The sequence below is a fragment of the Haliotis rufescens genome, unplaced genomic scaffold (assembly GCF_023055435.1).
Source record: "Haliotis rufescens isolate VD_foot unplaced genomic scaffold, xgHalRufe1.0.p SCAF_3, whole genome shotgun sequence".
In the NCBI taxonomy this organism is placed as follows: Eukaryota; Metazoa; Mollusca; class Gastropoda; order Lepetellida; family Haliotidae; genus Haliotis; species Haliotis rufescens.
Genome location: NW_025964001.1, coordinates 54,228,612 through 54,255,881, shown reverse-complemented (window position 1 = coordinate 54,255,881; position 27,270 = coordinate 54,228,612). Strand labels below are relative to the sequence as shown.

General features: G+C 42.1%; 2 protein-coding genes across 2 annotated transcripts in view; both read right to left on the bottom strand.

Moving 5' to 3' along the window:
• Window positions 1–3,283: 3,283 nt before the first annotated feature.
• Window positions 3,284–27,270, bottom strand: part of LOC124116150 (atypical kinase COQ8B, mitochondrial-like) — a 47,219-nt gene continuing 23,232 nt past the window's right edge. Inside the window, exons 12-14 of the mRNA XM_048403084.1 lie at window positions 7,228–7,335; window positions 6,960–7,112; window positions 3,284–4,756 (exon numbers count right to left, since the gene is read on the bottom strand). Of these exons, the coding sequence (XP_048259041.1) occupies window positions 4,466–4,756; window positions 6,960–7,112; window positions 7,228–7,335 (552 nt within the window). The 3' untranslated portion in view covers window positions 3,284–4,465. The remainder of the gene's footprint in view (window positions 4,757–6,959; window positions 7,113–7,227; window positions 7,336–27,270) is intronic.
• On the bottom strand, window positions 13,803–16,220 carry LOC124116152 (adenosine receptor A2b-like). Its single transcript, XM_046477376.2, has one exon. The coding sequence runs from the start codon at window positions 15,723–15,725 to the stop codon at window positions 14,598–14,600; it is 1,128 nt and encodes a 375-aa protein (XP_046333332.2). The 5' UTR covers window positions 15,726–16,220; the 3' UTR covers window positions 13,803–14,597.

Here is a 27,270-nt window from a genome sequence, read left to right as displayed (position 1 = left end):
TGCTGAAGACCTAGTGCAGAGTAAAGAACATGATACTGAAACAGAATTGATCCCCAGTAACCTACGTTTGCGTCAACGTCATGGGCAGCCGACCACGCTGCAAGAGGAGTAGTTCAGACTCCCTCAAATCGCCATTGGGAGACTAATTTGCTGTATGCGTCGTCGAGTGAATGAATGTTTGACAAATCGTGACGTATTACGCACTACTGATCCAAAAACATATATCGCCCTTCAAGATCGCTGGTGGTCATAAAATCTACTGTCATACTTCAATCCCAATTCGCTCATTATCATCATAAAACTATTTCTAGAAACTAAGATCTCTTACAAGTTTAGAAATGTTATTTCAGAATATCCCCCACTTTTTTAAAGAATAGAATAGCTGCGTCGTAGCTGTTTGTATTAATAGTACATGCAAAATCAACGAAGTCCAGTGACCACCCAATTCTTTAAGACACCCCTTCATACAAGCACGTCTCCCTCTCGTGTCCCAGGCGTGCTCAGTGGAGGAAAGGTCTGGGCTTATTGCTGGCCATGGCAGTTGTGCTGATGCAGGGGAGCATTGACGCTTCGTGCACAGTGAGCACGGGCACTGTCGTCCTGAAAAGCGTCGACAAACACGCCTTGCAAACGGGACAACAAAGGGTGTCAGTATGTTGTCCCGATACTACTGTACCTTTCCTTGCACAGAATGGTGTGGGGTTCGCTCAGTCATATTGTTGCCACCCCACAACATAACCGATACACGGCCAAATTTGTCATGAAGCCTATAAAGGGAGTGCAATGTGCATCGGGACTCATCTGAAAACATGACACATGACCAGCGACGATGACCCCCTGTTTCGACGTTGTGTCCATCATTGACGTCTGTTGGCAATATGATGATCTGTAAGGTGAGAGAGTGAGTGAGTATGGTTATACGCCGCTTTTAGCAATATTCCAGCAATATCACGGTGGGGGACACCAGAAATGGGCTTCACACATTGTACCCATGTTGGGAAACGAAAACAGGTCTTCGGTGTGACAAGCGAACGCTTAAACCACTAGGCTACCTGGCCGCCCCTGATCTGTAAGGGGTGGCACATGTGGCTATATATCGATATATGTGGATATATATCGCTATATATCGTCTTACCCACAACTGGTTATCCAGTAGCCTTGTGAAAATTTGCAGCAGTTTGATTCACCATTTGAGCTCAATTTCGTAAAGCCTGGTTTCAGATCATTCGATCTTGTACTCTTGTCGTTGAACTGGAACGCCCTTTACAGGGTTGGTCATCAACAACTTGAGTTTGTTGCCAATCACAGACTGTGAAACATTGACCATACTGGCCAATGCAGGCTGACTTCTGTCAGTTTCCAGCACGCAAATAGCCAGTAGAGTCTCCACGCATTGCAGACCCAAGAATTCGTGAACAACAATCCAGGACATATTAGCAGTACGACACACAGGTGGTCACACATTGGAACCACCAAATCCCAACTGTAATCAGCTCTTTCAATAACAATTGAGCATGGGAATCAATTCCTCCCACAAATGCAAACACATGAAAGAAAGATAATTTGATCATCAGCCAGAGCTATTTATTGTGTGATACAGGGTTTACCTACACAATGTACACGTACATACACCTGAAGTCAGGTATTTGCCAGCAATTACAATGCCCTTTCAAGAAATATAAGTTTGCAAACATTCATATTTAGATGAAGCCATGATTCTTTGCACCATGCAATAAATTAGTTACATTGTATAATATTGTTATTCTGAAAAGACAAAATTACTAATCCTTGCTACAGGACTCACCCACCCACATCCCCAAAACATTGTAAAATGTTATTCTAATAAACAAAAATACAATTAAATTTTTCAAGACTCTCCCATTCTTCACTCAACTTAATGAGACAATAATCAGGTACCTCCCTCTGGTACAATTCCAAAGCAATCTGTTGACCCAGTACTCGGTGGGCCTGTTTGGCTTTGCATCATGGTGTATTGCAATACTTATACCAGTATTGCAACAGTATAGCAATTGTATTTGGACCCGTGAATATCCGGGGGTAGAATAGGTCTTCAGCAACCCATGCTTGCCGTAAAAGGTGACTATGCTTGTCGTAAGAGGCGACTAACGGGATCAGGTGGTCAGACTCGCTGACTTGGTTAAAGCATGTCATTGATCTCAATTGCATGGATTGATGCTCATGACATTAATCACTGGATTGTCTGGTCCAGATTTGATTATTTTACAGACCGCCGTCATATAGCTTGAATATTGCTGAGTGTGGTGTTAAACAACAAACAAACAAAAAACAAATTTAACAATTGAATTGATATTGCAACCATCAAAATGCCATCGATAAAGTCAGCCATTATAAACATCACTTCTGCTCAAGAATTCAGCTGCTAACTTGGGCAAATCACTACCCTACAATAGGTGTTGACATGATAGAAGTATTGCAGCGTCAGCTTCTGGCCACATACAGCTATCCTTCATAATTTGCAAGGCTAATGTGCCATACAAGCTGAGTCATCCTGTCATACACACAACATAGGAACAAAAAAACACCCACAACATCACAAATCCACTGTGAACAGACCACGATCTGACATAGCTACCAGTTGAAGAAATGAACTGTACATCAACCAAATTAGGTGAGGTGAGGTGAGGTGAAATGTGGTATAACGTCACATTCAAGATTATTGCACTTATACAGCACATGCATGCACATGCGCGTGTGTCTGCTTGTACTAGTCCAGACTAATGCAGTTTAACATGAATACCTCACTCAGACACAGTATACTGACTCCGAGCCGACCATTCCTTGTTTTAGCCCCTTAATGCCAAGTGCCAGACAGGGTAACAACAAGCACCATCTTTTAATGTGTTTTGGTCTGACACGGACGAGGATCTAACCCATGACCTTTCATCCCTCAGGGAGGACACACTACCACTGGACCATGGAGGCGGTCACAAAAGTTTGGGTCAGAAACATCAACACAATGGCTACTCTGTTGTCAGAATTATTCCAGCCATATCACCGCAGCCGGTAATAATCCACGTGGGCCAGCAAACCAGTGGTTGACGTCATGAACAATGTTCCACACAAGGGTAGACACACAATCAATAGCTACTCAGTCTGACTACCCCGCCCAGAGTCGTCGCCTATTATGACAAGCATCATATTCTGAGGGTAAACCAATTCAAGACTATAAAATACGATGTACTCTTCACAATAATTTCATTCACAATCACAAACAACATCCTCTTTGGGTAGAGCTATTTTGTTTATTTCAAACATTTTTTTTTTTAATTTAATGCCATCAAAATCATCAATCTAAACAGATGAACACTGAATAATAGTGTTGATTCATCACATGGTATTAAAACAGACTCATTGACAACGACCCATGATAAATTGGAATCTGTCTAAAACAAATTTGTGTGGAGCTGATATTTCAGTCTGAATTAGAAATATATTCCAGCAAGTATTACATCCCTCACAGTGTCAGTCAAGACTAGCCAGACTCAACTTGATATATCATCAAAATAAATTTGTCTGGGTACTGACCGAGATTTGTCCAATTTTGACAGATTCCACTACAGTAGTACAACACGTTACAGTATGAAAACACTTGCCTCAAAATAGGTTTTTATAAACACAAACAATATATATATATACTGTAAATCGTGAAATTAATGTGTCTCCAAAAGAATGCGACCACTGGACCCTAGCCAAAAATGCGACTCAATATGAATGTGACACCCCCTCTTCTCAAGCATCAGTGGATTTCAATCTAAAGATGTCCTCAGTCAGGTTTAGAATCCTCACCTTAATCCAACCTTACATTAATCCAATCACACACCAAATAGCACCGCTTATTATCGCTGAGTAAAGTACTTCCGCAAAAATAATACATGCGCGCTGGCTCGTGTCGGCCTTTGACGCAGTCGCAAAGAACAAAGGGTGGCGTCTGTCTGGACTTGCAGGTGTGATCAGTGATGACATGAGTGAGTAGAACTCTTGTCTTGAACCCAGCAGTGACAATTAACAGGATGTAATTAGTGTTTGAATGACATTGTTTACATACTTTATATACAAGTGCTGCTCAATAAACAGTGGTGTGGAATACATCAGCGTAAGTCTAAGTTGGTATTTTTGCTACCCAAAATGTCTTACTGTTGATATAAATGTGATGTTTATTAATGCGAGCAAAGATCACTCACATTTTTCGCATTTAATTCACGCTCGTGTTAATTTCAAGATTTACAGTATATCTAGTCAGAAGGCTGGTGAGGTAGCCTTGTGGTTAAAGTGTTAACTCATCACACAGAAAACCTGGGTTCCATTTCCAATACCGATACAATGTGTGAAGCCCATTTCTGGAGTCTCCCACCAAGATATTGCTGGAATATTGCCCAAAGTGGTGCAAAACCATACTCACTCACTCACTCATTCATGTCTGCTATCACAACAAGCTGTCCACATCACCAAACTTATAGTCCCTCCAGATCTGATCAAACAGAGACCGACACCGGACTTTACACCTCAACTTGGTGCACAGGAGGAAGGCGCCAGACATCTTCCTGTGCAGGGAGTAGGTCTCCTCGGGGGGCGGGGTCAGCCTGTGCTTCAGCATCACCGGGACCAGGTTCTGGATCCTGTGGGTGGTGCTCTGCATGCTGAAGTCAAACGTATGCGCTGTTGCAAATGCCTCACCAAGAATTGTTACGGCATCCACGTGAGCATCCATCATCACCTGTAAAGAGAATTGTTTACACCACAAGAAATTAATTATTACCTTTTCATCCACATTTTTCAAAGGTGGGAGACTCTTTTCTATTATATATTTATTTTAGATTTGGTTTGGTTTGTGGTTTTACGCCACACTCAGCAATATTCAAGCTATATGACGCCGGTCTGTAAATAATCTAGTCTGGACCAGACAATCCAGTGATTGATATCATTAGCATCGATCCACGAAATTGGGATCGATGACATGCTTCAACCAAGTCAGCGAGCCTGACCACCCGATCCCGTTAGTCACCTCTTACAACAAGCGTAGTTGCCTTTTATAGCAAGCATGGGTTGCTGAAGACCTATTCTACCCCGGATATTCACAGGTCTTTTTACACTGTTGAAGGCATCTGTGTGTATAAACTGTCAATTAATGTTATTCACGTGATGCATGTCTATTCCTGATGGCCATGTATACAGTATACTGTATATAGGCCGATGGCTTTATTCTCTTTACCGAGTATCTGTAGTGGCCAGGCTATAAATAGAATATACATTTGACGAATAATTATTTGAAAGGTCTTTGAAAAGAACTTAGAAGTGATACACATAAAGTTAATACATTCACCTGATGAAGGAGTAAGCATATACTCCGCAACGTTGTGTTCCTCACAATAAAGAAGTTGACATCCATAAATTCTCTTCCTTATTTTTTTAAATGTTAGCAGTTATTTGTTGTTAGATTTTAGGTTAGTACATTAGGTGTTGATCTTGTAAATATTTTGTAATCCATAACGATCAGCAAAAAAAACACACACAAAAATTAAAACTTTATTTATAATACTTTCTGCTCGTGGTGTTAGATCTTGGTTGTCTAATACACCTAAAAAAGAACTGAAAATTGTGTTGCCTTACTTTGAGTGGGCAAAGTTACACTGAACTGTCATCTGTGGAATAAGGGAGATAACTCTAGTTGCCTGTTTGCTGTGAATGTCCAGCAAGGACTGCTCAGTTGTTCAATAGATCGTGTGTCAACTTAGTGTAAGAGTGAGTGAGTGAGTCTGGTTTAACGTCACTTTTAACAGTAGTCCAGTCATATCACGGTGTGTCAGCTTAATGTGGGAGGAAAGCCTGAAGTGATGCAGGTCTCAGACGTTTACCACTTCGGTGAAACCCATGAGCACGGGTATGGTGCTGACAAACCTAGAAACATGATCAGGGCGAACCGGGATTCGAACCCACAATCATAGGTTTATGGCATGCCTAAGGGTGAGTTGCACAGCGAATCGTGGCGCCTTGGACGACTGGGCCACCCGTGCCCCCACTTAGTGTAGGAGGAAAGCGAGACACAGGTTGTTGATAATTACCACCCAGTGAAACCTACGACACAAGAACCGTTATGTGCTCCGAGGGATCATATTGGAGCTTGAGCTGGAATGTAAGCTCATGATGAGCGGATCTTGGCCTGGCTAATGGAGGCTTCGTTTGACCTACCTCTTTCCCCTAACACATCAGTCAACTGAGAAAAGCCCCACTATGGTAACATAAGGGACATAGCCTTAAAAGTTGAATGCTGTTGTCCAAAGGATACCTTATGAGACAAACTGACTGGCCAGTGAGCTGATAACAATTCCCGCAACAGTTAAATGTTCAAGCTTATTCAAATGTTCCTGTTTATGTGTCTGGATGTAAAGAGTAGCTAATTTAGGTTCAGATCCTGTAAGAAACAGGGTAAAATTTTGGTTCAAAGGTGTTGCGCTAGCTGAGGTTCAGATCCTGTAAATTAAGGAGAAGTGCAAACTTAGGTTCAGACCCTGTAAGGAGTAGTGCAAACTCATGTTCATACCCTGTAAGGAGTAGTGCAAACTCATGTTCAGATCCTGTAAGGAGTAGAGCAAACTTAGGTTCAGACCCTGTAAGGAGTAGTCCAAACTTAGGTTCAGACCCTGTAAGGAGTAGTGCAAACTTAGGTTCAGACCCTGTAAGGAGTAGTGCAAATTCGTGTTCATACCCTGTAAGGAGTAGTGGTAACTTAGGTTCAGATCCTGTAAGGAGTAATCCTTACATGGCTTCAGATCTTGTAAATAGCAGTGTAGTTTCAGACCCTGTAAGGAACAGTGCTAACTTCAGGTTCAAAGCCTGTATGAAATGAGTAGTGCTTACTTCAGGTTCAGACCCTGTAAGGAGTAGTGGTACTTAGTTTCAGACCCTGGAGTAGTGCTCACCTTTGTCTCATAGCCTGTGAGGAAACCCATATCAATGGAACCAGAAAGAATTGTGTCTCGATCTCCGACAGAAGCCGCCTTTATCACTTTGATGTACTTGTCTACAAACGACTTGTCAAATTCTCGGCTTGCTCCAAAGTCCAGAAGTACCAGCTGAAACAAACACAGTTTTATAAATAGAGTCACAGGACTGTGTAATGTCACCATCACCAATTCTATAACTTCCTTATTATAGTACTTTATATGACAACCCCTTCACAGTACTGACCTTGCCAGTTGATGGGTTGTAGAAGAAGTTGGACCAGTTGGGATCCGTCTGCATGAACCGGAACACAAACAGCTCCAGCAGGCACAGCTTCAACACACTTTCCCCCAGCTGCAACATCATCATCATATGTACATCAACATCCTTCAGCTAAAACAGTGTTACTGTAGGCTACAACAACATGATAATGCACTGCAATGTTTTGTATTTAGTGTCACTTAAAGAGACAGGCTTCAATCATCAAAGACCAGACATATTTTGTAAACTTGGGACAACTGAACCAACAATGTCTCAGCATGTTCAACATTCTTGTACACACCAGCAGAAAAAATGATAACTTTGCATGACCATGCGACACTTTGTGGTGAGCGGCAAGTGTTGCATCACAGCATATACAATGCACTGACACATGTCACAGATTAAAGCATCCTGTCACTATTAATCTGCATTTCAACAACACCACAGGAGTGAGTGAGGGAGTATAGTTTCATCCCGCTTTTAGCATGTTTAGCAATATTCCAGCAATATCAAGCAGGGGGCACCAGAAATGGGCTTCACACATTGTGCCCATGGGGATTCGAACCCTGGTCTTCGGTGTGACAAGCAAATGATTTTAGCACAAGGCTACACTTCACCACAGGAAAAAACCCCGCATGTTTAGGTAAACATTATCATAAATTCCTAAGCTTATGCTCTTATTAATCCATAAATTTATGAATCGACCTGGGTTTAATGGCATATCAGCTTGGAGGTTTGACACAGGTCGTAGATGTTTACTTCCTCGGTGAAACCCACGAGCCAGGTTGACAAATCAAGGTCATAATCTGGGATTCGAACCCATCATCGCAATCATGGACGTTAAGGAACCCAACACCAAACCGCAGCAGCTTAAACCACCGGGCACTGATTACCCCACCAATCATCTATAATCAGCTTCTAACAATCTCATCAATCTCAATTTAACTGTACATGTATTCATACTTGGAACCAAGCAACGCATCCTTGTTGTTAAGTCGAAGATCCTAGTAGATGGGAAGGTCCCCCCCCTTCCAGTTCCAGTTCCAGTTCCATTTCCATTTCCATTCAACTAGTTAGAGTGTGTGTGTGAACATCATAGCTAAGATCATGCATGAAATCCTAAATGGAGTAAGTGAGTTGGGTTTAACGCCGCTTTTAACAGTATTCCAGTTACATCACGGCGTGTCAGCTTAATGTGTGAGGAAAGCCCCAAGTGATGCAGGTCTCAAGAAATTAACCACTTCGGTGAAACCCACGAGCACGGTTATGGTGCAGACAAACCTAGAAGCATAATTTGGGCGAACCGGGATTCAAACCCACAATCATAGGTTTCTGGCGTGCCCAAGGGATGCAACTCTGCACAGCGAATCGCGGCGCCTTAGGCGACTGGGCCACCCGTGCCACCCTAAATGGAAAGACATCGATTTCTGTCATCCGCATCCGTTTCTAAACATATTGCAGGGATTTGCTGGATTTTATCATTTTCGCTTTCGTAGTAAACGTAACAGTCGGGAGAATGACAGACTTTGCTTATGACAAGACTAATTTATTATTTACTTACAAGAAATTTTAGATCCAATAAATATTAATATCATGTACTGTTATTATGTACTGTGAAACTTTAAATGCAGGTTTGATTATGTTTCTGTGCGATATTTCAGGCACAACTCATTTTTAAAATGCATGAGTGTAATTCAATTTGCACCAATCCCACAATTGCACCCTCGCAAAATCTCTTTACATGTCATGATGGCACATGGCCCTCCAGAGGGGAGTCCACAGGCGGATCCAGAGGGGGTCCAGGGGGTCCGGACCACCCCTCTTTTGAAAACTAAATGTAGCATGGACAATCACCAACCACTGAGAGAGGATTTTGATATTCTGGACCCCTCCCTTTAAAAAGCTGGATCCGTCCTTTCAATCACTGGTTTGCCTAGGTCACACTCGATTATATAAAGGCTCCTGTGACACAGCAGGAATATTGCTGACTTGCTGTTACACAATATTCTCTAACTCAATCACATGCATCCCTGCAAACAATTTCATGAGCAGGTCTTCACCACCTCAACATAATTTGATTGAGGAGGAAACTAACAAGTTGTCTCAAGGACAAGTGTTTTACATCCATATCAATGGAGCGGCTGTATCTCTGCCAGGCCCTATTCACCACAGCAGATCATGTATGCCCTCCAAGGATGCTGTTAAATCAACAACAAGCTGTCAACATGGCACTCTACACCATTCATTCTCCATGTACAACAGGAAGTGCTGTCTCCAGAATATACACCACTTTCATCATTTGTAAAGCAGGCTGCATTAGACTTGATGAACTTGATACAGCTCATAAAGTTGAATTTACACAGCAATTAACGTTTGTTTAAAGGCCTGAATGTGGGGATGTTATATTTTTCTTGTAAATGGTTTCTTGGGGTTCAAGGAACTTGCACCTTTAACAGTTATCCTGGCAGCCATAGATGGATGAGATTTCGCTACCATGGTTACTGATGTTGAACTTGACAGGAAGGGATTTATCAAGGATTCCAAACTAAGTCCCATTGTCAGGCAAACTGGGTAACATTATCATTTTGTTCTAAGATGGATCTTATTAAGTTCTTATTTTCTCACATTCAAAGGTATTTTAACATTGTATTTCAATGTCGCATTCAATGCAATAATGCAGAACTGCAAAGTGGCATCGGTCTATTACTACAGGAAAGACCACTTCTGTGGCAAGGACTGCAAAGTGGCATCGGTCTATTACTACAGGAAAAACCACTTCTGTTACAAGGCCTGCAAAGTGGCATCGGTCTATTACTACAGGAAACACCACTTCTGTTACAAGGCCTGCAAAGTGGCATCGGTCTATTACTACAGGAAACACCACTTCTGTTACAAGGCCTGCAAAGTGGCATCGGTCTATTACTACAGGAAACACCACTTCTGTTACAAGGCCTGCAAAGTGGCATCGGTCTATTACTACAGGAAACACCACTTCTGTTACAAGGCCTGCAAAGTGGCATCGGTCTATTACTACAGGAAACACCACTTCTGTGGCAAGGCCTGCAAAGTGGCATCGGTCTATTACTACAGGAAAGACCACTTCTGTGGCAAGGACTGCAAAGTGGCATCGGTCTATTACTACAGGAAACACCACTTCTGTTACAAGGACTGTAAAGTGGCATCGGCCTATTACTACAGGAAACACCACTTCTGTTACAAGGCCTGCAAAGTGGCATCGGTCTATTACTACAGGAAACACCACTTCTGTCACAAGGCCTGCAAAGTGGCATCGGTCTATTACTACAGGAAACACCACTTCTGTGGCAAGGCCTGCAAAGTGGCATCGGTCTATTACTACAGGAACCAACACCACTTCTGTTACAAGGCCTGCAAAGTGGCATCGGTCTATTACTACTGGAAACACCACTTCTGTGGCAAGGCCTGCAAAGTGGCATCGGCCTATTACTACAGGAACCAACACCACTTCTGTTACAAGGCCTGCAAAGTGGCATCGGTCTATTACTACAGGAAACACCACTTCTGTTACAAGGCCTGCAAAGTGGCATCGGTCTATTACTACAGGAAACACAACTTCTGTGGCAAGGCCTGCAAAGTGGCATCGGTCTATTACTACAGGAAACACCACTTCTGTTACAAGGCCTGCAAAGTGGCATCGGTCTATTACTACAGGAAACACCACTTCTGTGGCAAGGACTGCAAAGTGGCATCGGTCTATTACTACAGGAAACACCACTTCTGTTACAAGGCCTGCAAAGTGGCATCCGCCTATTACTACAGGAAACACCACTTCTGTGGCAAGGCCTGCAAAGTGGCATCCGCCTATTACTACAGGAAACACCACTTCTGTGGCAAGGACTGCAAACTGTCATTGACCTATTACTACAGGAACCAACACCACTTCTGTGGCAAGGCCTGCAAAGTGGCATCGGCCTATTACTACAGGAAACACCACTTCTGTGGCAAGGACTGTAAAGTGGCATCCGCCTATTACTACAGGAACCAACACCACTTCTGTGGCAAGGACTGTAAAGTGGCATCGGTCTATTACTACAGGCAACACCACTTCTGTTACAAGGATTGCAAAGTGGCATCGGCCTATTACTACAGGAAACACCACTTCTGTGGCAAGGACTGCAAACTGTCATTGACCTATTACTACAGGAACCAACACCACTTCTGTGGCAAGGCCTGCAAAGTGGCATCGGTCTATTACTACAGGAAACACCACTTCTGTGGCAAGGACTGTAAAGTGGCATCGGCCTATTACTACAGGAAACACCACTTCTGTGGCAAGGCCTGCAAAGTGGCATCGGCCTATTACTACAGGAACCAACACCACTTCTGTTACAAGGCCTGCAAAGTGGCATATATGCAAATATGTCTACTTCTGAGTTTGCCTGGGAAGATATCAATAAGTATGACATCTATCAGTAACCATGGTAACATGTGTGTGTCAGAGTACACGATGTAGCAGAGATATCGGTGTTGAATTTGAAATGTGAAACTTCAGTAGAGGGAGTATATGTAGGTCAAAGGTCACAGAGAAAATGTGACATAAATCAAAACATGTCTATATTTCAAAACAACACTCCCAACACTGCCTGTTATGGACAATGAAATCTGTTTGGGCGGATAATCAAGACTGGTTATTCTCTGGTGTTGATGTTTTATATTTATTGATTTCCTGCTTTTATTCATGATGAATGATGTACGAACCTCTCCTATGCAAGCAAGCCTTCAGGACGTATAGGTCACACACGTTAATGACATAATGCCTTGAAATATGACATGTAATATAAGACAGCTGAGCCATAAATTGCAAAGAGCAATGAAGAACGAAGCGTATAAAACATTGTTCTATCATGACGTCATTTCTGAAGACTCGAATATGCGCTCGCAACTTGATGATGTCACATAATGGACGAAGCTATGTCTTAGAGGAAAGTGTCTAGTGAGTTGTTCCCCTTAGATGTAGCTGGGCAAAGCAGATAAACGCAGTGGCTGAATAATCCAAAAGTGGGAGAGATATGACAATCGGTATTGGGAGAAAAGATACAGGTAATCGATGTGAGCATTGTGAGAATATGCGGGAAATACCCACCTGTGCATAAAATAGACATTGCCAAGTTAATTCTAAGTTATGTAGAATTGTACAAAAAGTTAAAAGGTTAAGATTTATTCAAAGATCAGAGTGTAAATTCTGGCTGCAATTGTCTGCAAACTATTGAAGGCCTCACTGAGGCGAAACCTGCAAGTATGGATATGCTGCTGACAACCAATTCTCAGAACAAACTGAGACCTAAACTGACTCAAAGATCTTTGTGGTGGAACCAGACACTGTTGTTTCTATAAGCATGACAGGGACATACTTCCACTGTTCATGCTTGAAGACAACAATAAACACACCGTCATGCTGGAGGCTGCCCATAGGGAGCCTCTTTCCCAACACACCAGCTGAGTTAAAACATGAATAACAACCAACAGGCCATCTGTAATGATGATGATTACTTACTCATTGTCCTTCTGCATGTGAGCAAGGCGGTCTCCAGCTTCTAACATCCACATCCAGGCACCATGATGCCATGAACCGTGTGTCCATGCTTATCACTGTCATAGGGAGCAAGGCTGTCTCCAGCTTCTAACATCCACATCCAGGCACCATCATGCCATGAACCGTGTGTCCATGCTTATCAATGTCATAGGGAGCAAGGCGGTCTCCAGCTTCTAACATCCACATCCAGGCACCATGATGCCATGAACCGTGTGTCCATGCTTATCACTGTCATAGGGAGCAAGGCTGTCTCCAGCTTCTAACATCCACATCCAGGCACCATCATGCCATGAACCGTGTGTCCATGCTTATCAATGTCATAGGGAGCAAGGCGGTCTCCAGCTTCTAACATCCACATCCAGGCACCATGATGCCATGAACCGTGTGTCCATGCTTATCACTGTCATAGGGAGCAAGGCTGTCTCCAGCTTCTAACATCCACATCCAGGCACCATGATGCCATGAACCGTGTGTCCATGCTTACACATTGCCATAGGGAGCAAGGCCATCTCCAGCTTCTAACATCCACATCCAGACACCATGATGCCATGAACCGTGTGTCCATGCTTATCAATGTCATAGGGAGCAAGGCCGCCTCCAGCTTCTAACATCCACATCCAGGCACCATGATGCCATGAACCGTGTGTCCATGCTTACACATTGTCATAGGGAGCAAGGCCGTCTCCAGCTTCTAACATCCACATCCAGACACCATCATGCCATGAACCGTGTGTCGATGCTTACACATTGTCATAGGGAGCAAGGCCGTCTCCAGCTTCTCACATCCACATCCAGGCACCATGATGCCATGAACCATGTGTCCATGCTTATCATTGTCATAGGGAGCAAGGCTGTCTCCAGCTTCTAACACCCACATCCAGGCACCATGATGCCATGAACCGTGTGTCGATGCTTACACATTGTCATAGGGAGCAAGGCTGTCTCCAGCTTCTAACACCCACATCCAGACACCATCATGCCATGAACCGTGTGTCCATGCTTATCATTGTCATAGGGAGCAAGTCCGTCTCCAGCTTCTCACATCCACATCCAGGCACCATGATGCCATGAACTGTTTGTCTATACTAACTCATTGTCATAGGAAGCAAGGCCATCTCCAGCTTCTAACATTCACATCCAGGCACCATGATGCCATGAACCGTGTGTGTCGAAGCCACTTACTAAGTGTTTCATTTCTATGAATACTTCTACTGTTTGTGTTACGTGTTGTTAAAACTACTGTCATCTCTTTCAAGTTCTGAGAAAGTGATATTTCACAACATTTAAGAAATGGACTAAAAAAAACAAAGAAAACAAAACATTCCAGTTGGTTCAGGCTTGTCATCACTGGAGTCTACATTTTATGAAATCAGCTCCTTTCCAAATATAAGATGGATGAAGGCAAGACAGCTAAACTGACATTGACGATTTGGGTTTTGTTTGACAGCTCAGTGTGGAGAGAATGTCATCGCAGGGTGTCCTTGGAGCTAAGCCAAGTCCAAAACAGGTGAGTCTCTATATATATATATATATCTTCAGAACCAGCTTCATAAATGTTATCAGAAAGGTTGGCAAGTACTTTTCTTTAATCCTTCAAAATGTAGTCAGAATTGTTAGAATTCTTCATATCCAAATCTCAAAACCCCACATTGCTACACATTCCTAATGTTACCAGAAGTAACATTTGTTCATCTGGACCTTCCTTAAGTCTACAATAAAACCCAATATTCTTGCATCCAAAATGTCGCCTTGAACTCAAAATGTGCATGGAAGTCTGCCATCATCACATGACTTCATTCATAGTGTTGAAAGTTGACACTGACCTCAAAGATTGGAGCGAGCCAGCTGACGACATACTGTGGAAGTTGCTGAGATATTTCAGAGGAAAGTTCATCATAACCGTCTTCTCTTGTCCCCTCTTGGAAGATTCCCTTTGGTAACGATATCTTTGCATTTGTACAAACAGAAATCTCTTGAAAGCTGCTTTGAAATCCCGGCGAAGAAATCCATAAATGATAGGATTTATAAGTGAGTTGCTGAAGCTAAGACATAGAGCAAAATCCTTGATGGTGACTATCATATCTGCTGGCACCCCATCAATGTATTTCATGGGGGCTAGTACGAAATAAGGTACCCAAAATATCACAAACATCAGAAGGACAAACGCCATGACCTTTGCCGATTTAATTTCTCGTTTTTGACGAAGTCGAAGTTCGTCTGGCATCCAACTAGACGTGCTCTCCATCAGTTTATGTTGCCTATAAGCAACAGAGAAGACACGAGCGTAAAGCACAATCGTCAGCGACAGGCACACAGCTCCAAGCAGGAAGTCCGACAAAATGATCCAAATCGGTGACATGACCTTGAAGATGACACAGTTTGCGTCCTCAGTCCACTTGTTCCATCCCATCAGAGGTAAAAGGCTCATTAGGACACTGTAGAACCATAAAACAAATATGGTGACCTTGACCCTGAAAGGGGTCACCAGGGCTTGGTACCTCAGTGGGTAGATAATTGCGATATATCTATCCACTGCAATACACACAAGGTTGAGCAGAGATCCCCCGCAGGAGCAGATGACTGTCGCGTAACGCACTAAACACAAGTACTTATTCTTCATTGCAGAAGCCACTTCCAGGTAATACAAAGAGTAGATTGGTAAAACAAGAACTCCAACCAGCAAATCAGCAACGGCCAAGCTTAAAATGAAGAAATTTGTTGGTACCTGGAGTTTTGGTGTTGTCAAGATGGCAATAATCACCAAAGCATTTCCGCCAATAATGAAGGGAACAAGACATAGGTCTATCGCAGCCTGAATTACACCGTATAGTTTCACATCACCTGTGTCCATGGATGTAAAAGCAGTAGAATTGCTCCAATTGGCGCCTCCAAATGTGGTCATGTTATCCATTTTGTTTCAGAAACTTCTTGTTGAACAACTTATCACCGACATAAATATTTCATGTTTTTGCTGTGTCACCACATGTCCGAAGTTCTTCACACAAACACAGATGTAATTCCCGAAAGAAAAAACCCATCAAAATATGAAAATATTAACCCATCCAGGATTGTTCTCAATAAACCAACAAGATCACACTCTCCAAGAGTGACATCTTTTCAACATATAAACATTCAGATCCAAAAACGAATGATTTTATCTTCTATGATTGTCTTCTGTTACAAAACACTGGTTAATCAATATCCACTACCCGATAATGTTGACTGTCCATCCCAGATATTTGTTCACTGTGAATCTAACTATGTCCATCAAAATTCCTGCGTCGTAATAACAGGCTTGAGCCCACCTCCACGTTGTCCTGCTCTCCGATTGGCTAGAGGGAACATCTGAACAGAGGGAAATATATCAGCTATATCTTATCCATAAAATGTTGCAGTAAATCTTTCAAGGCAATAAACTCACCCAATTAGTGTTGAAGTGGGGTTCATCATTGGCAGCGTGCAGCCTGGCCTAATGTTCCGGACACCGCCACTAGACAAGTGTGGGTCCTGATAGGCCGGGACAGACATGCGGCTGTGTGTCTCCACTCTCGATACATGGACAGTACACTAACTAATATTTCATCTAATGGAGCTTGCATCGCATAATCATGAGCTTTGTGGTAACCATGGTGATTAATAGTAGTTAAATATGATATAGTTAATGACATGAAAAGTAGCTGGACTCATGATGGTGGTAGTAAAAAGTAGGTATTTTGTTGGTAGCAGTAGTAGTTGGTTGGTTGGTTGTTGTTTAACGCCGCACTCAGCAATATTCCAAGTAGTAGTAGTAGTAGTAGTATCAGAAGTAGTAGTAGTTGCAGCAGTAGTAGTAGTAGTAGTAGTAGTAGTAGTAGTAGTAGTAGTTGAAGCAGCAGCAGCAGCAGTAGTAGTAGTAGCAGAAGTAGTAGTTGTAGAAGTAGTTGCAGCAGCAGCAGTAGTAGTAGTAGTAGTAGAAATAGTAGTAGTAGTAGTAGTAGTAGTAGCAGCAGTAGTAGCTGCAGTAGTAGTTGTTGAAGCAGTAGTAGTAGTGGTAGTTTCATCAGTAGCAGTAATAGCGGCTGTAGCGGAAGTAGCAGAAGTAGCAGAGTGAGTGAGTGAGTATGGTTTTACACCGCTTTTAGCAATATTCCAGCAATATCACGGCGGGGACACCAGAAATGGGCTTCACATATTGTACCCATGTCAGGAATCGAACCCAGGTCTTCAGTGAACGCTTTAACCACTAGGCTACCCAACCGCCCCTCATGTGTAGTAGAAGTGAGAAGCACTAAGTGCTGTCTTAGTAGTAGCTGACGTTGTAGTTGTAGATAATTGCAGTTCTTGCAGCGGCGGAGAAGTAGCAGAAGTAGAGGTGGCGGTGGCAGTAGTGGCAGTGGTGGTAGTAGTAGTAGTAGTAGTAGTAGTAGTAGTAGTAGTAGTAGTAGTAGTAGCAGTAATGGAAAGAGTAGTAGAAGTAGCAGTAGTAGTAGCAGCAGTTGCAGTGCTAGAAGTAGTAGTAATAATATAGTAATTGCAGCAAGAGCAGCTTCTAGTTATAAGTAGTAGTAGTAGTGGTTGTGGTTGTTGTAGTAGTAGCAGCAGCAGCAGTAGTAATAGTAGTAGCAGTAGCGGTAGTGGTAGTGGTAGTAGTAGTAGTAGTAGTAGTAGTAGTAGTAGTAGCATTAGTAGTAATAGTAGTAGCAGCAGTAGTAGTTATAGTAGTAGTAGTAGTAGTAGTAGTAGTAGTGGCAGTGGTGGTAGTGGTAGTGGTAGTAGTAGTAGTAGTGGTGGTAGTGGTAGTAGTGGTGGTAGTGGTAGTGGTAGTAGTGGTAGTGGTAGTGGTAGTGGTAGTGGTAGTAGTAGTAGTAGTAGTAGTAGTAGCTGAAGTCATCAGATGTAGCTGCCTGGTTGTATCTGCACACACACTCCCATCACCTCCATGACATCAGGATTACTTCAACATTTACTGGCCAACTGACCCAGAAAACTACATTTAGAATTTGATATCTAAAAATCAACAAAACCACATTTGTGAACAGGAAGAGAGAGGTCACCCAAAACAGTTCACTTGTCCAATCAGTAGATCATCAAGGCCAAACACAACTAGTTTTACATATCATAACTTGTGTCAGCACAACGCATCCGACAATGTACACTCAGATAACTCAGGGTTATTTAAACATTTATCTACATACCTCGCCTAAACACGGGAGGCAGGAAGAGACTCGGTGCAGTCAAGCAGTCATCACCTGTCACTGTGTCGAGTAGGAGTTACCGATGCATCACGATACTCTAGTCATGTAGGAATTGTATTGGTATCTGAACGCATGATACAGAATGTTGACATTTCTTGATTCTTTAGATGACTATGGACATGATTGGGGACAGGAGAATTTTTATGGACAACAGCTTCATTATACTTTGTAAGAATGTTTCAGGGCTACTCCTTGTGTCTTAGTCAGCAGAATATTGAGTCAGTCAGTCAGTCACTTATTGGTTCAACATCTGCTCTTGATCTGGTCAACATTGTTGATGGGGTCAGATGGGCTTGATTTCATAATTAGTTAGGACAATAAGGCATTAACACCTGACCCAAGGTATTGTAAATGGAAAGTTAAAAAAGTTTAAAAACATATATGAAAACAAAAAGTGAACAATTGCTAATACTTATTAGAAAAAATAAAAAGTATAAAATACTACAACCAGGACTTTCCATACCTAGGGCCACGCGGAATTACACTCAGGGCCTAAAATGGAATATACAAATTTAAAATAAAATTTAATATACAGGTACATTCAACAGAAAGTGCAAGTTCGACTTCTGCATTCTATGAAGCTATTTCCTGTTCAAATGTAATATCCATGTATTATATTTTCTCAGTTAAAATGACTAAAAAAAAATCTGATTTTTTTCAGCGAAGGGCATCCAATATTTAGGTAAGAAAGCATAAGCTTCCGAAATTGAGCCCTGGGTTTAACTTCGGATAAAATATTTGAGCATGATGAGAAGGCACAATTTTCTGTAATTAGGATGAGGGCTTAAATACGGGAAGTCCTGACAAGAGAGTAGAGAGAGTGAGTTGGGGAGATGGGTTTAACACTGCTTTTAACAGTATTCCAGTTACAGTGTGTCAGCTTAATGTTGGAGGAGAGCCCGTAGTGATGAGAGGGAGAAGATAAGATAAAAGTGTATCAGTTAAGTTAACACATATACATGCCAATATGTTTACACGAGGTGGGATTAATGTAGAAAGATAACACTATAACGAGAGAGAAGCCAATTAAGTGCACTGAAGGTGCAGAGATGGGGCTGGGTGTAACAACAATCAAGATGTCGGATAATGAGTTAAATCACAGTGACCTCAAGTTCTTCCAACTTCTAAATGTCTATAAAGACCAAGTTGACTTTTATTGTCAATGAGTGAGTGAGTTTGATTTTACGCCGCTTTTAGCAATATAACAGCAATATCACGGCAGGGGACACCAGAAATGGGCTTCACACATTGTACCCATGTCGGGAATTGAACCCGGGTCTTCAGCGTGACGAGAGAACGCTTTAACCACCAGGCTACCCAACCGCCCCGACTTTTATTGTCAAAATGTTGGGAGATAATTGACATACATATAGTTCAATGAGTGCACAAGATACAGTACAGGAGCAAGTGTAAAATGAAGGCGTATTATAAGTCGTCGCAAGGTCACTTGAGTATATGTGGTTTAATGAGTTTTGTCAGAGGTGAGCGGCATAAAAAATAATGAGGGACGTATAAAACCACATTTACCCAGAGTGATAATGCTATAACAAACTTATCAACTTATCTTGCAGATATGTTTCAATCTGCCATGGTAAGGGAGTTGTAAAGCTGTTTGATTGAGCCGAGGTGAACTTGTGCTGGGTCACGTGACTTTCATTGACTCGTAAACAATGTGTGGCTTTTTGCTTCATAGAAGGGTGCAAGATATTTAATCTCCCACTCAGAGATCCACATGCAGCCTGTCTTCTTCATGGCGGGGTAGAAGAGATTAGTTTTTACTGCTCAGAAATGTATTTCCCTCCCAGGTGGGATACATTATGTTGTAACAGTATCACGAGTGGTACATGTGGTTGTATGCGCCCCGGTATAAAACCTTATAAGGGGACCCGTGAAGATTCACATGTACCCTTTGTGATACTGATACAATAAATTTATCTTATCGACAGGTCTTAATGACATTATAAAAGAATTCAAACAAATTCAAAATTGATAGAAAACACCTGTTTAATTCAGCTGAGGTTAACTTGTCCTGTGTCACATGACTTTCATGGACTTTGGTTATGTATTATCACAATTAGAAATGCATAGAATAACACCAGAATTACAAATTATCGAAGGCTCATGGCTTATTAACTTGGGACAAAGAGTCTGTAATTCCGTGTAGCTCACATCTTATTCTCTAACCTATTTTATCTAATCCATAGATTATGCCAGTGTAGCGGCCATAAAATTTCCAAGTCCCGTGATGGGATTAGAACCACGAACCTTCTAATCTGAGGTCGGACGCCTTGTCCACATGGCCAAAGAGGTTAACCCCCGTCAGCAAGCTGACAAGGTAAAGGATGTCATCTGTAGGATGACTCCACGCCCTGCTACATACTTCCCCATCAACAGAAGGCATGTCCCGGGCCGCATAGTATGGTACAGAGACTTATTTTGCGCATATTTACTATGTATGTGCTGAGCCCCATGTTGGGCACCAATGTTGTGGCCATAAAATCTCCAAGTCCTGTGATGGAATTCGAACCACGAACCTTCTGATCAGAGGTCGGACGCCTTGTCCACATGACCTAAGAGGTTAACCCCGTCAGCAAGCTGACAAGGTAAGGATGTCATCTGTAGGATGACTCCACACCCTGCTAAGCCAGCATAACGAGCGATGCATGCATTGCAACTCATACTCATGAGCACAGCATCGTGTTGACAGAACAACGATAACGATGGTCCTTGATTAGAACTGGAAACAGCCGATGCTGGCTGACAGGGGACATAACTCTACTGCATCAAACCTAACAGGACAACTTTGAAGTCAACTGTCAAAGATAAATAGGTTATTAGCCATGACTAATATTATCTAAATTAAAAACATGGCCACAATATGCTAATTATCTAATTCTTGTTTATTTTCATATAAACCGTCCTGGCCATGGTGTACATTAACCATCTGCCTATGTGATTCACATAGAGAATGAATGTTTGGCACATGTATATTGTGTGTTTTAGAAAGTGGGTGAGGTGAAATGGGGTTTAACATTGCATTTGAGATTATGTCACTACCATAGTGACGTGCATGCACTTGTCGGAGTAGCTGCTTGTACTAGTCTGGCCATTTTTTTTAGCAAGCCCACTAATACATCATGGCCCAGTTTAACATGGATACCCCACTCACATACAATATACTGACTCCCAGCCAACAAATCCTTATTTCATTCGCTTAATGCTGAGCACAAGGCAGGGTAGCAGCAAGAACCATCTCTTAATATCCTAACGTATGAAGCGGCCATGGTTTGGTTTGTTGTTTAACGCCACACTCAGCAATATTCCGGCAGTGAGACAAGTGGGTATGAAAATGTAATAATTTGATTATAATGGCCTAAAGTCACAGTAACCTGAGTGTGAGTGAGTGAGTGAGTGAGTGAGTGAGTGAGTGAGTGAGTGAGTGAGTGAGTGAGAGTGAGAGTGAGAGTGAGTAAGTATTTGTTTTACGCCGCTTTTAGCAATATTCCAGCAATATCACGGCGGGGGACACCAGAAATGGGCTTCACACTTTGTACCCATGTGGGGAATCAAACCCCAGATTTTGGAGTGAACGCGTTAACCACTAAGGGGTTAATATACTTCTCCGCATGGAGTGGACTTTGCCTCAACACCACATCTTTATATCAACATTTATTCTAATGGTAATGACACATTACTTGCAAAACAACACAACAATCAGCATCTGTACCTATCAGCTATCAGTGCAGTTGCTGTAGATAATCATCAAGGCATGCATCTCTCAGCTACATCTTGGAAACTGTCTCTGTTTTGTGTTAACGGCTTGTTCTATTACATGGAATAAATAGCCTGCTTATAAATCAACATTTTCCTTCGTTCTGTTGAAAAAGGCTACAATTTTCTAAGACGATGACGATGGCTTGCTATCAAGCAGTCTTCATACCTGTCATTTGCATCCATTAGCTGGAGCTCTGGAGCAGAGACCAGTCCTTGATGTGAATCATCAACTAAAAAAAATGTTTCATGTTCATGTTTCTGATTTAATGTTACTCTGTAACGTTCATCGTTCTTCAAAGATGAACTTTGAGCCATGGATGATATAAAACATGCCGTTAAGCATGTAGTACATGGCAGGATGAACCTGACTTCAAGCAAGCACTTGATCCACCCTTCAAGTAACAGCTGTAAAGCATGTAGTACATGGTAGGATGAACTTCAAGCAAGCACTTGATCCACCCTTCAAGTAACAGCTGTAAAGCATGTAGTACATGGTAGGATGAACCTGACTTCAAGCAAGCACTTGATCCACCCTTCAAGTAACAGCTGTTAAGCATGTAGTACATGGTAGGATGAACCTGACTTCAAGCAAGCACTTGATCCACCCTTCAAGTAACAGCTGTTAAGCATGTAGTACATGGTAGGATGAACCTGACTTCAAGCAAGCACTTGATCCACCCTTCAAGTAACAGCTGTAAAGCATGTAGTACATGGTAGGATGAACCTGACTTCAAGCAAGCACTTGATCCACCCTTCAAGTAACAGCTGTAAAGCATGTAGTACATGGTAGGATGAACCTGACTTCAAGCAAGCACTTGATCCACCCTTCAAGTAACAGCTGTTAAGCATGTAGTACATGGTAGGATGAACCTGACTTCAAGCAAGCACTTGATCCACCCTTCAAGTAACAGCTGTTAAGCATGTAGTACATGGTAGGATGAACCTGACTTCAAGCAAGCACTTGATCCACCCTTCAAGTAACAGCTGTAAAGCATGTAGTACATGGTAGGATGAACCTGACTTCAAGCAAGCACTTGATCCACCCTTCAAGTAACAGCTGTAAAGCATGTAGTACATGGTAGGATGAACCTGACTTCAAGCAAGCACTTGATCCACCCTTCAAGTAACAGCTGTAAAGCATGTAGTACATGGCAGGATGAACCTGACTTCAAGCAAGCACTTGATCCACCCTTCAAGTAACAGCTGTAAAGCATGTAGTACATGGCAGGATGAACCTGACTTCAAGCAAGCACTTGATCCACCCTTCAAGTAACAGCTGTTAAGCATGTAGTACATGGTAGGATGAACTTCAAGCATACAGCACCTGCATAGAGCATGAAACTGCTTTCAAGCATACAGGATTAATCTGTCTTCAAGCATATATAAACTGCCTTCAAGCATATAGCTATAAACTGTCTTCAAGCATACAAGATGAATCTGTCTTCAAGCATATAGCTATAAACTGCCTTCAAGCATATAACCATAAACTGTCTTCAAGCATATAGCAATAAACTGCCTTCAAGCATATAGCTATAAACTGCCTTCAAGCATATAGCTATAAACTGCCTTCAAGCATATAGCCATAAACTGCCTTCAAGCATATAGCCATAAACTGCCTTCAAACATATAGCTATACACTGTCTTCAAACATATAGCTATAAACTGCCTTCAAACATATAGCTATAAACTGCCTTCAAGTACATAGCCATAAACTGTCTTCAAGCATATAGCTATAAACTGCCTTCAAGCATATAGCTATAAACTGCCTTCAAGCATATAGCCATAAACTGCCTTCAAGCATATAGCTATAAACTGCCTTCAAGCATATAGCCATAAACTGCCTTCAAACATATAGCTATAAACTGTCTTCAAGCATATAGCTATAAACTGCCTTCAAGCATATAGCTATAAACTGTCTTCAAGCATATAGCCATAAACTGCCTTCAAGCATATAGCCATAAACTGTCTTCAAGCATATAGCCATAAACTGCCTTCAAGCATACAGCTATACAATGCCTTCAACTCTAGAGTCTTCAAGAACATATCATGAATATGCCTTCCAGCGTGCAACCATATACTTCCCTCAAGAAACATATATACTGCTTTCAAGCAGTCTGTAAATAATCAAGCCTGGATCAGACAGTCCAGTGATTGATATCATGAGCATCGATCCACGCAATTGGGATACGATGACATGCATCAACCAAGTCAGCAAGCATGGGTTGCTGAAGACATATTCTGCCCTGGATCTTCAAGGGTCTAAGCAGCTGTGGCTTTTATGCACTGGCAATAAAATGAGTGTTTAGGCAGTGGGTATGAAAGGTCAGCAAGTCTGACCACCCGATACCATTAGTCGCCTCTTACTACAAGCATAGTCGCCTTCTACAGCAAGCATGGGTTGCAGAAGACCTATTCTACCCAGGATCTTCACAAACTGTAAGGTTTTACTAAAGTACAGGGAATACGATAGTGGTTGCACTGAGATCACTTTGTGCAAGTGTGTGCTGGTGACCTTACAAAGGTGGTGAGGTGAGGTGAAATGGGGTTTAACGTCGCGTAGCCATGTGTGTGTGGCTGCTTGTACTAGTCCGGACTGATGCCGATTATTAGTGCTAGGCCACTGAGATACCATGCCGCAGTTTAACATGAATACCCCACTCAGACACAGTATACTGACTCCTAGGCGACCAGTCCGAGCGCCAGACAGTGTAACAACAAGTACCATCTTTTAATGTCTTTTGGTATTATGCGATCAAACCCCGGACCTTCCGCTCTCCGGGCGGACGCTCTACCACTAGACCGCGGAGGCGGTCACCTTACAAAGGTCCTGTGTTCCAGGTGTGACCAGTTTTTCAGGTTCAAAATGCAGATTTGACAAGGTATGCAAAAATAGCTTTTAGATCACACATGCTCATGTAAACAAATGTCCATCATATGTTTTACTGCCTCTAGTGTGAAGTATTTTGACAAGTAGTCACATGGGGATCAGAATAGTCAGCATAACTTCATCGGGATAATGTGTGTGCTGGGATGGTCATAAAGTCAGTATCTGGGGCTTCGCAGATCTATTTTAGACCCAGATATTTAAAAATTGCAATTACATCATCAACTGATGTATTTTGTTGATAACTGACATGTGAAGGATTAGGTATGAAGAGTGAATTTAACATTTATGTCACTGCATTGATGCAATGTTGTCTGGCAGGAAAATTAACCTGGAGACATTTCGAACTCAAATAGTGTCAATGCACTGTAGCTCACCTGCATATGTAGCCAACAGTTGGAAAAATAAAGACAGCAATCACTGAACAATAGGTGCTGTCAGCATTGATAATCAAATACGGTTAATCTTGAAATTAACGCGAGCGGGAATTAAATGCGAAAAATACCAGTGGTCTTTGTTCACATTGATGAACTTTCGCATTTATGTCTCCAAAATGACTATCAACAATAAGACGGCCTCACTGCACCCTTTGGATAGCGGAAATACCAACTTGAATACAAACATAAACACGGTTTATTGAGCAGCAGTTGTAACAAGTATATAACAATGTCATTCAAAGAATAGGAATTACACAATAGGCATCCGGTGAGTTATCACTGCTGGGGTCAAGAGTTCTACCCATTCGTGTCAAACTAGGCCAGGTATGTTACTGCTTACAGTGAAATATTTTATTCAATTCAAAACTATGCATTTTAAGGAATATAAGTGCATTCAAACCATAGAAAATTGAATTCAAACCTCTTGAACAACTTCAGGAGTGAACAAGTATGTGAAGTCGCAGATTCACTGGCTTCCCAGGTGATGATGTTTACACTGGACGATGCATGATAGACGAACATGGATCTGTCAGCAACTTCATCCCCAGCAAACATTGCCAACTTCTAGCATCTCATGTAGATACAAACTATTCATGATGTTTAGTTTTTTTGGGGGTGGGGTTTACACATCAGTCCAGTCCAGCAATAATCAGCAGGAAATAATCAAATTTGGGCTAGCCAGGTGGTCGATAGCATGAGCAACGTCACACGTTGTCAAGGTGACACAGATTTACAGAAGCCTGATGATCTGATCACCATTTAAGTATACACGCATAACAAGTGAGTGAGTGAGTGAGTTGGGTTAAACGCCGCGTTTAACAGTATTCCAGTTATATCACGGCATGTCAGCTTAATGTGGGAGGAAAGCCTGAAGTGATGCAGGTCCCAGACGTTTACCACTTCGATGAAACCCATGAGCACGGGTATGGTGCTGACAAACCTAGAAACATAATCGGGGCGAACTGGGATTCGAACCCACAATCATAGGTTTCTGGTGTGCCCAAGGGACGCAACTTTGCACAGCGAATCGCGGCGCCTTAGACGACTGGGCCACCCGCACCCCCTCCACTCATAACAAACTTGAGATACTGGGGGCCTCTTCCAAATTATCATAGCAAGAGCTTCCCGTTGGAATTCCCATATGCCGCAAGACTATTCGAGTTATCTCTTACATGTCTTAGGAGGAGTTAGAAATGGGTTTTAACGGTGCATTCAAGATTATAGCACTTTGATTGAGATGCATGCCTACATGCATTTGTTATAGTACTAGCCCACTGAGATATGATGCTGCAGTTTAACATGGATACCGCTTCAGAGCTGACCACAACTTGTTTTATCCCATTAATGCCAAGCGCCAGGCAGGGTAACAACAAGTATCATTGTGCCATCACAATACCATCTAGTAGCAGTCACGTGACTGTCAGGTTTCAAGGTATTGGGTAAAGACAAGATATCAGTGAGCAATACCTTTGTAATATCATAATTTACAGAGGATGTCACATGAATGTGTTTTGGTACAGTAAATATTGAGTGGAAGGAACAAACATTGTATTTAGGAAGCCTTTTATGGAAGAAATAAACGATGAGTGGGAGTTGGTTATCGTACAAGAAAACACTGCAGGGAGAATAAATAATGAGGGGCGAAGCCCTGAGCGGTTTATTATCCCTGCAGTGTTTTATTGTATGATAAACAATGACCACAAGTCGTTTATGTCCTATATGAGATATCAACATTATTTACAGCCTCTTTAAGGATGATGATAAAATGTACGCCCTTTAAAAAATTTACCCGTATTATATTAATGATGACTCCCTCAATAGAATCCGACCTCGGCAATGTCGGACAAGTCCATTTTAAGCATAGGTTGCTATTTCCCGCATATTCTCACAATCCTCACATCGATTACCTGTACCTCTTCTCCCAATACGCATTGTCATATCTCTCCCTCTTTTGGATGCAATTATTTGGCCATCACGTTTATCTGTGTTACCCAGCTACAAATATAGGGAACAACTTTATTCTTCTTCTTTCAGTGGCATCTTTATTCATCATTGTTCTTTGCTTTTTTTCGCGTAGCTATCTTATACAGGCAGTTAAAAGCCATATCAACAACTGAGTCCCATTGT